This window comes from Penicillium vulpinum, assembly GCF_028829585.1.
Source record: "Penicillium vulpinum strain IBT 29486 chromosome Unknown utg000001l_segment0_segment0, whole genome shotgun sequence".
NCBI classification, from domain to species: Eukaryota; Fungi; Ascomycota; class Eurotiomycetes; order Eurotiales; family Aspergillaceae; genus Penicillium; species Penicillium vulpinum.
Genome location: NW_026643241.1, coordinates 1,039,545 through 1,052,750, shown reverse-complemented (window position 1 = coordinate 1,052,750; position 13,206 = coordinate 1,039,545). Strand labels below are relative to the sequence as shown.

At 48.0% G+C, this 13,206-nt stretch overlaps 4 protein-coding genes across 4 annotated transcripts; all 4 read right to left on the bottom strand.

Moving 5' to 3' along the window:
* Positions 1-68: 68 nt before the first annotated feature.
* N7479_000386 (putative MFS monocarboxylate transporter) lies at positions 69-1,711 on the bottom strand (the record flags this gene model as incomplete). Its single annotated transcript, XM_057248084.1, has 4 exons — positions 69-818; positions 971-1,333; positions 1,389-1,489; positions 1,540-1,711. The coding sequence occupies 4 exons, from the start codon at positions 1,709-1,711 to the stop codon at positions 69-71; spliced, it is 1,386 nt and encodes a 461-aa protein (XP_057112516.1).
* A 678-nt stretch (positions 1,712-2,389) lies between these two features.
* N7479_000385 (putative PHD finger and SET domain protein) lies at positions 2,390-5,263 on the bottom strand (the record flags this gene model as incomplete). Its single annotated transcript, XM_057248083.1, has 1 exon — positions 2,390-5,263. The coding sequence occupies one exon, from the start codon at positions 5,261-5,263 to the stop codon at positions 2,390-2,392; it is 2,874 nt and encodes a 957-aa protein (XP_057112515.1).
* A 4,509-nt stretch (positions 5,264-9,772) lies between these two features.
* On the bottom strand, positions 9,773-11,341 carry N7479_000384 (putative proline permease; the record flags this gene model as incomplete). Its single annotated transcript, XM_057248082.1, has 1 exon — positions 9,773-11,341. One exon carries the CDS (start codon positions 11,339-11,341, stop codon positions 9,773-9,775), a length of 1,569 nt encoding a protein of 522 aa, XP_057112514.1.
* Positions 11,342-11,714: 373 nt separating this feature from the next.
* Positions 11,715-13,029, bottom strand: N7479_000383 (putative nuclear pore protein (SEH1); the record flags this gene model as incomplete). Its single annotated transcript, XM_057248081.1, has 3 exons — positions 11,715-11,821; positions 11,878-12,733; positions 12,808-13,029. Coding segments are annotated over 3 exons (1,185 nt in total), but the record flags the coding sequence as incomplete, so codon positions are not given.
* Positions 13,030-13,206: the final 177 nt, after the last annotated feature.

Below are 13,206 nucleotides of genomic sequence, written 5' to 3'. Positions count from 1 at the left end.
GTATGCATCGACCAACCACCACTACCACTGCCTACATGTATTCTCTCTGCCTGCGCTGTTCCGAATAATCAACGGACACACTGCAGTGCAGGGCTAATGAACCGCCACATCCAGCTCCATGCACCGAAAAAGGCGGTGATTCCAGTGAAAAGAATCAGCGTTCCATACTGTGTTTCGTAGCCCGTATTGCCACTTAGACCACTCGAATCCCCCAAAGACCCCGACTGAAGCAGCACTGTACTCAACGGTCCACTGATAACATTTCCAATACCTCGACCACCAGCAAGAAGACCAAACACAAGTCCAGTATCTAGTGACGGCGACGAGTCATGCTTGATCTGGTTAATGACTCCAGACCAGGTGGAGCTGAATCCACCGGCAAAGAAGCCATACGTGATGGAGAAGATAGTAAGAAGTGCAATGGCTGTCTGCGACGAGTCTGAGTCGGAGGATGATGCCAGACCCCAGAATAGAAGTACTGATAACGCCGAACCCACCGAGGATAGCAGCATGATGTTTGTGACGGAGAAGCGATCACAGAGTACTCCCAGGGCTATACCGCCAACGACAGATGTTGCGTTGAATAGTGAGATCAGCATTGTACCGGTGTTCTGGGATAGGCCGACAGTCCTTGTCGAAAAAGAAGGGAGGAATGTCGTTGGCAAGAAGTATCCAAAACTCTGGATAATATTCCCCGTCTGCAGCATCCAGAATGTGCTTTGTTTGAGGAAGCTTAGATCCAAGGGACGGGCCGAAGCAGATGGCGAAACTGGTATACGGGGTTTCATGAATGGCAAGGCCACGAGAGTGGTTAACAGCTAAATCAACAATTCAGACTTTTGTCAGCGGTAACCTGAGGACGTGAAGATCGTTGATAGCCTAATGGTTCGGCATTGAACCCAAGACACATAGCCTTATGCTTCAATCGATTCAAAAACACCAAAATACCGAGGAAAGAGCAGGCTCATACCGTAACAACAGTCCAAGCCCTTAGTGTAGTACTAGAGCCAAACCTATTCAAACAAACACTAGCAATGAAAGGCAAGGCAACTCCAGTAACACTCTTTGCAGCCCACATAGTTCCAATAGCAAGGCCCTTCCGACGCAAGAACCACTGGTCAAGATACAGGGAAGACGGACTGAACAAGAGTCCATTCCCAATGGCGCACATGACGCCCTGTGTGGCGATCAAATGCCACACCTGCACTGAGAACGAGGATAATAGAGATCCAATCACGGTGATGACCAGTCCTGCTGGTGCACAATAATATTGTAACTTCGGGTATCTCGTTAAAAGCGTGAAGGTGATGGGCGAGAGAAGATAAAGAAGTCCCTATGATGAAACAATTAGACTAGACCGAAGTCGTCCTCGTTTATCCTTTGCATACAGTGGAAGTAGTTCCAACAGTCGCCAGGTCATTCTTGCTTCCTTGTAGCACGTCATGTGTTAAGTAGTACTCTTGGAAGACACCGAAGACAGTAGAGAATCCTAGATGCTTGTTAGTATTTAGATGGTGTTTTTGCCCAGTCACAACAGACCCCAGACTGGTATTTGAATGAAGCAGCTTGAAGCTAACATCAGCCATGCGGCTTTGCCTCCATCTGCTGGAGCGAGCGTGGGCTGCTCAATCTCGGAAACCTCTGTAGATACCTCTGTAGATCTGCGAGGATGAATCTCGTTCAGCGCGAGGGTTTCGTTAGAATTGTTCATCTTGCACTAGAATCAATGGCATAAGCATTAGATATAAGTAGTAGAAGGGACAACTGATAATAAAGTAAAGAAAAACGAGGGGTTTGGCCCCTCGGGATTGAGTCATACTGTACTCTCGGCCTATCATTTCCCACCCATATAAGACACTTAGTTCGGATGTCAAATTGAAACTTGAATAGAAAACTAATCCAGCCTTGACATTAGCAAGGTGTAGTAGCGCATGACATGGCAGAAATCTATGCTCCCTTACTAAAGTTGGAATTAAAACAGGAAAAAGTTACATTGTTCATACAAGCTATCTAGCCCCGTCTCAAAAAGAGTACATATCCAAGACTAAACTGGATAAATCGTGAAAGATCAAGTGCTGCAATTCAGGCAGACACAATTCTCAAAGACCCTGACCCAAATGGTATTTCCCATAACCAAGAACCAATCCCACGCCATACGCCATCCCAGAGTCCGAAAGTTGGAGGAAGAAAAAAAAGAAGCCGGCACAGAAAAGAAAAAAAAATAAAACAAAGTTGAAGGTAGCCCGAACGCCTGTGCCCGCCGCCTCGCTGTAAGGTATCGAAATGAAATCACACGAGAAAAGAAATTTTGGGTCGTAAGAAACGTGAAATCCACAGGGAATTTTCCTTTTATCACAGGCCCACCATTACTACCACGCGGATGGTCGTATTACGAAGAGATAGACGGGTTTTTGGTGGGTGTTGTCTCTGGTGCATCCTCCATAGAGATATCCAGAGAGTCGGAGGGTTCGGTCTTGTCACCCCTAGGTTCGGTTTTGCGGTGAGGTTCATGATTATCACCAAACACCGTCGTGATAGCCAAAAAAGGTTGGGTGCGTAAACGAGGATCGCCAGCAGGGGGGACAGGAGCTGGGGCAGGAGCGGGTTCCGAAGTCGGGGTGGTGGCCATTGTGCCCCGTCGAATCAGATAATCTCCTAGACTGAGTTTTTTTTTGGCAGGGGTGGCTGCGAGTGCAGGGCCAGAAGATGGGACAGCAGAGACTGGGGAAGCTGTGTCATGAGAACTAGGTGATGCAAGACTCCCTGTGGACATGGAACCAGGACTAAGTGCTGACGAGACATTCGAGGCTCTTGGTGGTGGCATGAAAACATGCAGATTGTCACGACTGCTAACCTCAGAAATCCTAAAGCTATGCGCTGCAGTGGATGGCCAATAAGGTGGAATTGACGGCTTGATTGGATCACTGCTAGTCCCATACGCGGAAGATTCCGGTTTATACGAAACGGCACCCCGAATATCAAAATCATCTTGGACAGATCGCGCTGGAGGGTCATAATGGATTCCTCTGATCGCAATGCCATGATAGTTGAATTCAGGCTGGGGGTACTTGGACTGGTGGAAGGACCACCGAGGTGGCATCGCGAGGGGGCCGTGGTCAGCAGGTATTCCCATCCTGTCGGAATCTTCTTTGAGCAACTCGATATGAGACCTGTCGTCGATTGGGAGCGGGAACCACCCGTACCACCAGGGGAGGACTCCAGATGGCACGACACTGAAGTCCCCAGCCTCCCATGCATTTCGCTGAGCCCAGTCCTCTCCGATGTGATTTCCTGAGCACCACCGAATCTTAAGCATAAGTGTTGGATGAATCATGTCGAGTCTGTATCCTCGTCTGAGACGTTCCGTGCGCAAGAACGAGCGTTCGACGTCGTCGGCATAAAGTTCAGTCTGCGCGTCGACATAAGTAACTTGACGCCGGGACGGTTGTCCTGCGATTTCAGAGGATCGAGGAATACCAGGCTCGTGGTAAGGTTTGAACTTGTCACCGGTTTGGGTTGTGCGCGAGATTTTTGCAGGGTTGGATTGAGTCTGAGGGCCACTAGAACGCTTTTTCCTTTTGGGATTGGCGGTTCTAAGCTGCTCTAGCTGTTGGAACTGCTTTTCGGCATCCGCTATCTTGCGTCTTTCGCGACTGGATAGCTCTGGCAGTGTTAGCTGATGTGAACCCGTGGGACTTATGTCGCGACTGCCAGTATGTCTACCACGCGCAGAACCAGAAGTTGATCGAGCATCGCCTGTAGGGTCATGCTCATCTGGATGTTTAATCGTCTCACTGCCAGCGCGACCGCTATCAGCAGAAGGACCGAGGGATTTTGACTTCTTGCCCTTGCCCTTCAGCTTCGCCTTGACGCGTTTGGTTCCAGGGGGCTTGGCGCGACGATCAAGCTTGTTCAGTAGGCAATCTTGAGGGTTTCCACAAGCACAACCGCCGAAGTTGGCCAGTGTGGCGCTAATGCAGATAGCGGCGTCCTTCGGATCTACCACCCTGTCTTTGAACTCCTCCTTGACTGTCGATTCGGAAGGAAAGAAAGATTCGTCGAAATACCACATGGTAGTGATTTCCGAGCCTGGAGGGATGTCTCGTTTAGCAACGAAACAAAAGTGGTACTGTCGGCCATTGGTGATGTATATTTTTAACAAAACGTTTGGATCGCATGACCGCCTGACATGGCGGAGCTCGTTTCCTTCCTGACGACTGTCGATGTACAAGTCCAGCTGCCGGTTGAAGAACACGAAAGGCATAGCGTGCCTCAATTCCTCCCATCGGCTGCTGTCGAGCTTTTTGTAGTCTTTGACGTGGCCTAATTTGCCAAAGATTTCACCGACAATATCGCCCATTTGAACTGGATCCTTTGTTTTCAAGATCTTGTGGGTTGGGTGCTTACCACCGATCTCAACTGTCGAGTCTGTGATGGTTTCCGTTGTCAAGGAGGGCCAGCGAGACTGATCCATAGCCTCTTCCGACCGTTTGGCGAAGTCTTCAACACTGAATCCATCGGTAACCTTCGCCAAGATCTGTGGGTCCTTCAGCCATGCAACAATCTCATTGACAAATTCCACGCCATAGTTGAGGATAGTCTTCGATTCAACAAATAAATCATCACGGTCATAAAGGGAGAGAAATTCGTCTGAATAATGAGGTATAGGAGGGCCAGGGACAACTGTTGGGCTCATCGCAATAGAGGTGGAGGACCGACGATTTCGCGATTCAGCCGGCAGACCCGGGGGACCCGAAGTACCACTTATTGAAGTCGATTGGCGACGAGACACCCTTGCTTTCTTGGACGGTGGCTGCTCACGGGAACCCGAATCATGTCGTGCATGACCAAACGCGTTCACATCGGCATCATTGGACTTCCTCTTTTGTGTTTTGGGGCCAGATCGTCTTGGTTTCCGGTCACCGTCCTCACTTTTCTCTCGGATCCGCCGCAGCCGTTGGCGTTCGTTGGCACGGCGGTTGTCAAGGGGCCGTGGCTCGCAGTCGACACAGTTGTGCACATCTGGTACTTTCTTATCCGGGTAGTAGCAGAGGATGTGCTGCCATGTCTCGCACCCTTCGCAGAAAACCGTGTTACCATCATCCTCATCGAACGAGCAAATGCATTTGATGGTGTAAGGTTCTTCGTCGGGTGCGCCGGAGTCAGAGGCGCCGTCGACAGCGGCAGGGGAGCCGCGATGGGCGTGAACCGGATAGGAATCCGTTGTGGCGTGCGTGATGGCGAGGGAGGAGGTATCTGTCATCGCCGACAGATAACCCCTCTCTCAGGCGAAGACAAAATGATGTTCTTTGACAGAGGCGTAGCCAAGCTGTCACTATTCAAGGCGCATATCAATTTTTCTCGTGGTCGTGTAGGTTTCCAATCCCGTCTTGGACAGTGGACGCGTTGGAAAGTTGGAAAGTTGAAGACGGTGCGATCACAAGGAAGCGAAAGGGGGGGGGGAGAGTCGGAGAATCGATAGTCGGAAAGAGATTAAAAGAGTTTGGCGCAAATATTGAAGGAGAGAAAGGAAGGAAGAAAGGAAGAAAAGCGCGAAGGAAAGAGGGTAGGGGAAAGGAGAGGAAAAAGAAGAGAGCGAGTTTGAGGAACTGAAGGACACAGGAAGGAGGAGGCTACGGGGGCCTAAGGCAGAGAATGAGCCGTCCAGGTAGGCAGAGAGACCAAGTGCGTGGGGTGAAAGAGGATTAGCGCGGTTTGGACTTGTGGCAGGAACCAAAGGGCGTTCGAAGGGGGAGGACCCGAAAAACCCATTCAAGGGCTTTCCTCTCTCCTGGATTTCATTGTGAACCCAGATTCCTGTCAATTTTGAATTGCAAAGGTTACCGGTACGGTAATTTTGGTAATCTGCAAAACCGACTGTTCTCAGTAAGCCATCGGAATACACTAGTCCTTATTAGGACTAGCGTCATTTGAATGAAGTGGGGAAAGTCACGGGAATGTCATTGGATGCCCGAGGCATCCTGACAGTCAATTCAGGCAAAGTGAAAGTTAGCATCTAGATGGATGAGTAGGAAATTGATTTGAGGGGGAAAAAAGAATTGAAGGACAGCTATACCCTCAGTCCATAATAAGGCTTGGGGGGCAGCCCTATTGGCCCTTCCACTGGGTTACAATGAAAGCCATGCCTGTGGTTCATGCAGTAAAGCGAGATATCGCTATCAAAGTGAGCAAGATCCCCCCAAAAAGCAAATGGTATAGATTTTGGAACTTGACTGTGGAAGGATCTGTGATCTGGTCGTCCTTCAAACCTCTTAGAGGACGGGGATTTTCTTGAGGGGGGACAAAGAAATTCCTACAGACTCCGTCCGGGAAAGAGATCCGTGAGAATGCAGGGAAGAACAGGCGATATGGGCTACCTACGGGGAGTATTAGAGGTTCAAATGAGAAGGATTTTTGGGGGTGATCGACGAAGTATCCAGGTAGTGTAAGGGAGTATAAGGAAGTATGAAGAAACATATAGAAGTAAAGGTAACATGGGGGAAAACGGGTAGAAAATGCTTGGAAGAGATCGGAGGAGATGGGGGGAATATGGTTCAAAGAGGGGCAAAGGGTCATCTGTTCTCGTACGACAAGTACGACAAGGATATATATTAGTATAAAAATATGAACGGAAGAGAGAGGGAAGGGAAAAGAAAGAGTCTCGGGGGTTTCCGACCCAAGTGGTAAAAGGGGGGGGGAGAATTAATGGGCTTGTATGATTCCGATATTTGTGATTTGGCCATTTTGCCACTACAACGTACAAAGGATAAAAATAAAAATAAAATAAAAGTAATCAAATTGTCCGGTTTCGGTATTGTATCATTTATTATGGTATTTCTCTTTCTCTCCGAGACTACATATATGTAAATATGCTGTAGCAGGATGTATCAGATTTTAGGCGGTCGCAGTTTTCCCGATCGGGATGCCCTCGCTTGTCAGCATTCATCCTGGGAACTTGGTCTGTTCTGAGTACGCACTCAGTAGGCACCTGCGGGCATGACCTGAGCGCTGGCTCTGAGCACCCTGGTGAGTCATTAGAAATCCCGGAGAAATCACAATTACAACAAACCAGCACCTTGTACATAGTTCCCAAGCTTTTCAATATTAAGATATAGAAATTTATCTTCAGACTTTCGATTGAGCAAGCAAAAAGACCTCATTCACGCAAACGAAATGTGTCCCACCAGTAACTGTTCCGATAGTGTGCCATTCATAATATAAATAGTCTAGTGATAGTCTTATTTGACTTCTTTTAGAACGACAGGTTGGGCCATATTTCTTTTTTTAAAAAAAGGTATATTACAGCAAATATATCTACGTGTGTAGAATCTAAATCAGTATTTAAAGTTATCTATAAGCAGATACGTAAAGGTGGATGGCACAGGATTATATGACGAGACAATCGTATTCTGCTGTCCTATCATTCCATGAATCCATATGTACCCTGGTATTTGCTTTCACCTCTCTCTCTTTTGTACCCGGGTAGGCTATCTTCGTCAAAGTTGGGGCTTTTCCCAATTCACGGCGAGATTCAAGAATGTTCGCTAGGCCTCGATCCATGCGTGATCCAAAAGTATTGGAACATAGAGGTCCATCTCTATTGAGTAATTATCATTGGCTCCACGTACGATTGGATCGGTTCGAGGATCAGGAATGCGTAGAGGAAGATCTTGCTCTACCACAAAATCCGGAATCCAGAGGTTCAATAGCATATAGATAATAGCACGAGCGATGGGGGCTTCTTGTAATAAAGTGCACTGTTAGTATAGGTGGTAGCGTCTTCACGCAGAGTGATCAAGACATAGGCCACATAATAATTATATACGGCTTGTGTCGGTGACTAGCGTGTATAGCTTGTGGGGATATGCCCACCATCAAGAATGGGTGGTGGCCGCAAAACCTCGTTCATTAAAATGACTTGAGACACGCCGCCATACCTTGATGTATGGCCACATGGAGAATCGTCAAAATTGCGAGACTTCGTCGAGCCCGAGATAGGCTACTAGCAGCTATCTGCAGCCTATACGAAACAGTCAATATGAATAGAATACGTGGTATGTTGATCAGATATTGGTGGCAGGTTACAGTATGGCGATGCTCTTTGGCATGTTTTCGGTGGTGTGAGAACAGCTATCGCATTTTTTTATTTCAGGGTTAGGTATTTGTGAGAAAGAGATACTACAGTGAAAACACTCATGTTTTCTTCTTCCTCGAGTCCATTCCTTCATTCCTCAATGGGGGATGTTCCAGTTCTTGGATTCGCAAGCCGGTTGTAAATGTAGGCTGCAGTCTTAATTCGAAATGACTGGAGGCTACCTGATACCCTGGCATCTAGGTTCATTGTGCCCTGCATTTCATTGGTGTAACCGCCCATCCTTTCAGAACAACCATTACCATCGTATTGGTGGAGGGAGGCGGGGGATTCCACAATCATATATCCCCACGGGCCCATTTGTTGAAATTGTAAAACTCCGAATCTCCATCGATTCTCCATACAGCAGGGTATCTTCTGTAAATAATGCATTGTCTAGAATGCTTTCCGCTCAACAAATCGCGATGCATCATCTGTGCAGCGGGACCATTTCGGACTTCACATATGACTAGCATAGCTAGAGGATAGGGAAAAGAGAGGAAACTCATTCACCCCCCTTTCTCGCCACGAAGTCTGGGAGCCAGATGCATAGGTATATGGCAGATGGTAAGAACTTTGCGAATTTGAATTATAGCCCGCTATACTGTTCGTATAAATGATGATGTCTAGTATTATCAGACTCAGAATTCCTTCGATAGAATGATTGGTGTGAATTGCTTCGAAGGAATCAGGACAGCTGTACTGCCTGAATGACTGGGCGAGACATACCGGAGAATCATGGCCACATGATCACGAATTGTTGAAGCTGTAGGATATTTTCAGATCCGAGATCATGATAAGCTCAATTGTGAGTATACTTTGCTTTCAGATTGGAAGTAAGGCCTGGCAAGGTTGTGTGGAAGGACACTCCAGGCATTTCCAGCAGTAGGGAAGAGATCAGCTCAAGATAGTACTGCCAGAGAATTTATTATTATTATTTTCCGTATATATGACTTAGGGGTTCATGACTCAGGCATCAAGCTTTCCCTAGAAACCAGGAGATTGACTGCCTTTATATATTTGGGGTCTAGGCTGATGGCAGGGTTATGTGGCAGGTATACAGACACAAAGCGATTGGTCAACATCATGAATGTGCAAAATTGTTTGACAGTAAAAGAACACAGTTCAATCTGAGAGGAAGAACTGTAACAAGATGAAAATGCAGTCATGCTGCCGCAGAATAAACAGTAAAGCTAATGTATGTGAGTGCGCAGTGGTGAGACTGCTCGGTGAGTTTTATGATTATATAATAATCAGGGACATGCTCAGTTTTACTCTAGGATCAAAAAGCGGCAAGGGGGGAGCACTAAAACGGACTAGGGAAGTCATCTCGCCCAACCTAAAATCTGGTATATACTGTCACACATACACCGGCCGCGAGCTTCCGTTTCCGTTTTCGTACATCCATAAGAGGTAGCCAGTCTCTTGACCTGGCATAACTACTGGATCTCGTGCAACAAGTTCTTATATTTCAAATGCTATTATACAAGAAGCACAAAGAATGACTTGAAAGGAACGACAATTAATCCCTAATAATAAAAGACAACAGTGCTGAGTCGCAGACGTGCCGATTCCATTTCTATCCCATCTTATCAGCATGTATCATCGCATCGATCTCTATCAGTATATTATCATGTACACTCAATGCTCTGCGAACGTGGTCTGACTGAGTCGCAACTCAAATGCCCCGGCACCCTCTGGGATTGGGTCGAGTTTCCCCCGACTCGGGTACATCTTCTGTGTGCGAGGTTCTTTTGGTCCTTCGTGGTCGCCATATCTGCGTCCACCGATACCGACTTGTCTTTCAACTTCAACGACGGGCACAAATTCATGGAATCGATGGAACAAGAACAAAAGGCCAAATATAACGATGTTGATATATGCGATGACCAGTCTGGCTGCTCGAGACCCAGTCAGATTCCCCTTGGGTGCTGCCCACAACCCACCACCTAGTAGCAGTAGGGTACTAAGTACCATACCCAAATATGTGCCAAACGGCTGGAAAGAGGAACTATACCGCCTGGCAATCCTGGTCACTGCGAGTCGTTGATTGAAGTGACGATAAATGGTGCATGACACAAGTGAGGAAAGGAAACCGGCACTCGTGACGAGACGAAGGAAATAGGTGTTCATGATTGTACTCGGGACTTTCACTGAAACAAAGGCAAGACAAGAGAACAAGGCGGATACCCCAACGGCGAAATATGGAACATTCCAACTGTTGCGGATGGAAAAGATTGAGGGCGCATGGCCGAGCTCCGACATTGCACAAAGTGTGCGAGAAGAGAGATACAAAAAGGATCGCGCAGAAGCCACCGCGGAGAGCAGGATTGCAACCATCGCGATAGTCGGCACAATTTGAATATTTGCATCTTTGAGCCCGATCAGGTAAGGAGAAAACCCGGAGCCCGTTCCATTGTTTGTCAAACGTCCTGTGTCGAAAGGAGCCATGACGCCCATGGCCAAAGAGCTCAGGATATAAGGAAATGCTGTTTGGGCGACGTCGGATGTGACTCTAATTGGGATGGCGGCGCTTAGAGTGGCTGTTTCGCCAAGTGATGCTGGCATTTCCGCTCGGTGCACAATCAGCTCAGGGGCAAACGTGAAAGCAATGGATCCATCGATAAGGCATTGGAAGAAACCAAAGACTCGTCCCCATGCACCTCGAACTATATACTCGTTCATGGCGCCTGGGCGTTTCCAGTATTGGAATCCCCACGGGGGCTGCCCATCAACACCTCCAAGACCCAGAGCCAGAGAGAGAATAAAGAGGGTCACCATTGTGCCAATCTTGATCGCAGTGAACAATCGCTCGGAGCTTTTGAAGAGTCTTTCTGGCAGAAAGTTGCATCCAACAACAATGATGGTGATGATAACCAATCTGATTGCGATCGTGGAGCCGGGTTTCCATAGGCCAAGGTTGACCACCGCTGATGTGATTTCGTATGGGACGAACAAAGCGAGAGTGTACCAGCGGAGGTATGCTGAAGCAAATGCCACACTCCTTGACAGGTACAAGTAGCCATTGTTTACTAGTGTCCCATGTTGCGATGGCATGTGAGTGGATACTTCGGCCACGCTCGTGGTCATAGCATAGGTCAGAAGGGATAGTGTTATATACGACAGGAGCAGCGAGGCAGGTCCGCCAACCGCGAGGGCCTGGCCGGCGCCGATGAACAAGCCAGTGCCAATGGTCGGACCGATGGCCATAGTGAACTAACAATGAATATGTATAGATAATGAACGGATTATAGGAGACGAATGTAGAAGGTTGAAAGTGGTTCAGCTGGAGAAGAGAATTGTTGAGGCACCAACTACGGCAACTCCAAACATCGCTCTTTCCTCCCGAGGTCGTGTAATGGGAATAGTTCGACATAACAAAACATCCACCTTGAATTCAACTAATTAGTGTCAGAGATACTACCAAGTGAGATCACAGGGGTATGCAGAAATCAAATGTAAAGGGTATCATTGATTGTGAAAGAAAAATAAATGGGGTAATGGCCGAGAGCATGAGAAGAGACAAGTATTGGGCATTGTTTTCAAGAATTTCCAATCTCTTGCAGTGCTTAGAAAGAGCAGATCACTGGGAAGCCATGTCTGTTTCGGCAAATTCGAGCCATTCTCCAGACATAGATCTTTTCCAGAACCGAACTGTCCCATCATCTCCAGAGGAAATCAACGAGTCACCTAGTAGTGCATGAGCGAAAAGACTTGAGGTTATAGATAAACAAAGAAATACTTACCAGAGAACGAGAATTGAACCTGCCAGACATCAAGATGTTTGCTGTCAATGCAAGCCACCTGTTTGAACGAGTGCCGAAATTGGGAATCCCCACTGGGTTGGCGATCAGTCCCCGATCCAGGCACACGACTTGCCAAGGCAGAGCTGATCCCGGACTGCGATGTCGCTCGGAGTGACGGTGACTGTGACTGTGACTGTGAGTACGTGTGACGCTCCCCCTTCCGGCCGTTAGACTTCTGTAGTGCTTGGCCAGCTGGCACTGTGTACACTTCAAAGATGCGGACGAAACCATCCTTGCCGCCGCTCGCAATAAGATCATAGCCACGCACAGAGCCATTGGCCCAGGAGATATCTCTCACAAGACCGTTGTGCCCATTCAGTTCAATTGCATGGTAGAATAGTCGGTTTGCATCAGTGCGATAGATCTTGACGGTGTCCATGGCAGCCACAATTAGCGACAGGCTCTTCCGATCGGAGTCCGGCAAGACAGTGTGAGTAATGTCGGTGGGGTCATGATGGAACTGGACTTTGAAGCTTGTTTCCTCCCCGCGTTCGGGGGCGGTGCACACACGGAACTCGTCAACAACTTGCCAATCTGCAAGGCTATCGGGGCTGACGGGTTCCATAACCCTGAGGAAGCCATCGCGTGTAATCGCAGCCAGCCATGACTCTAGGTCAATGTTGCGAAAGTCGAGTGATACAAATGGATGTCTCTGTGGTGCAGTCATGCGAAATATCGACTTGAAACGCCGTCCTGAGTTTGGTGGCTGGGTTACATCTTCTTGCCAAATTTTCAATTTCATGTCCTCTCCAACACTGCCAATATGCTGGCCCGTGAATGGGCCATTCCATGTGGCCTGAGATAGTAGTTTAGTACATGAGTCACAATGCCAGCCTTAGAATTGCACCCTTGGCTTGTTTGGGGACATACATCGCGAATTTCAGCATCGTGCGCGCGCCAGGTGTCTATTAGTTGCCATTGGCCATCCTTGAGATCCCAAACTTTCATGCGGTGATCAGAAGAAGCGGTGACAATACGGTTGCCATAGAAGTTAAATCTGGTGACTGTGACGAGATCCCGATGGCCGGCGTCGAAGTCGGCAAAGCCGGCCGTTATCTCGGGGCGCTCCACTACCCCCATCGAAACGGACTGAACTATAATATTGACAAATTAGACAGCTTGGCCAATGACGACTTGGATTTTATGCATCTGCACGCATGAGGTATACAGGTGGTTGACGTCGCTTTACCTTTCTTGGTCGCAAGCATCACGGGATACTCTCTCACCGCCAACCTTAGCGGTCAGATAACTCTGGCAGAGCACGATAAG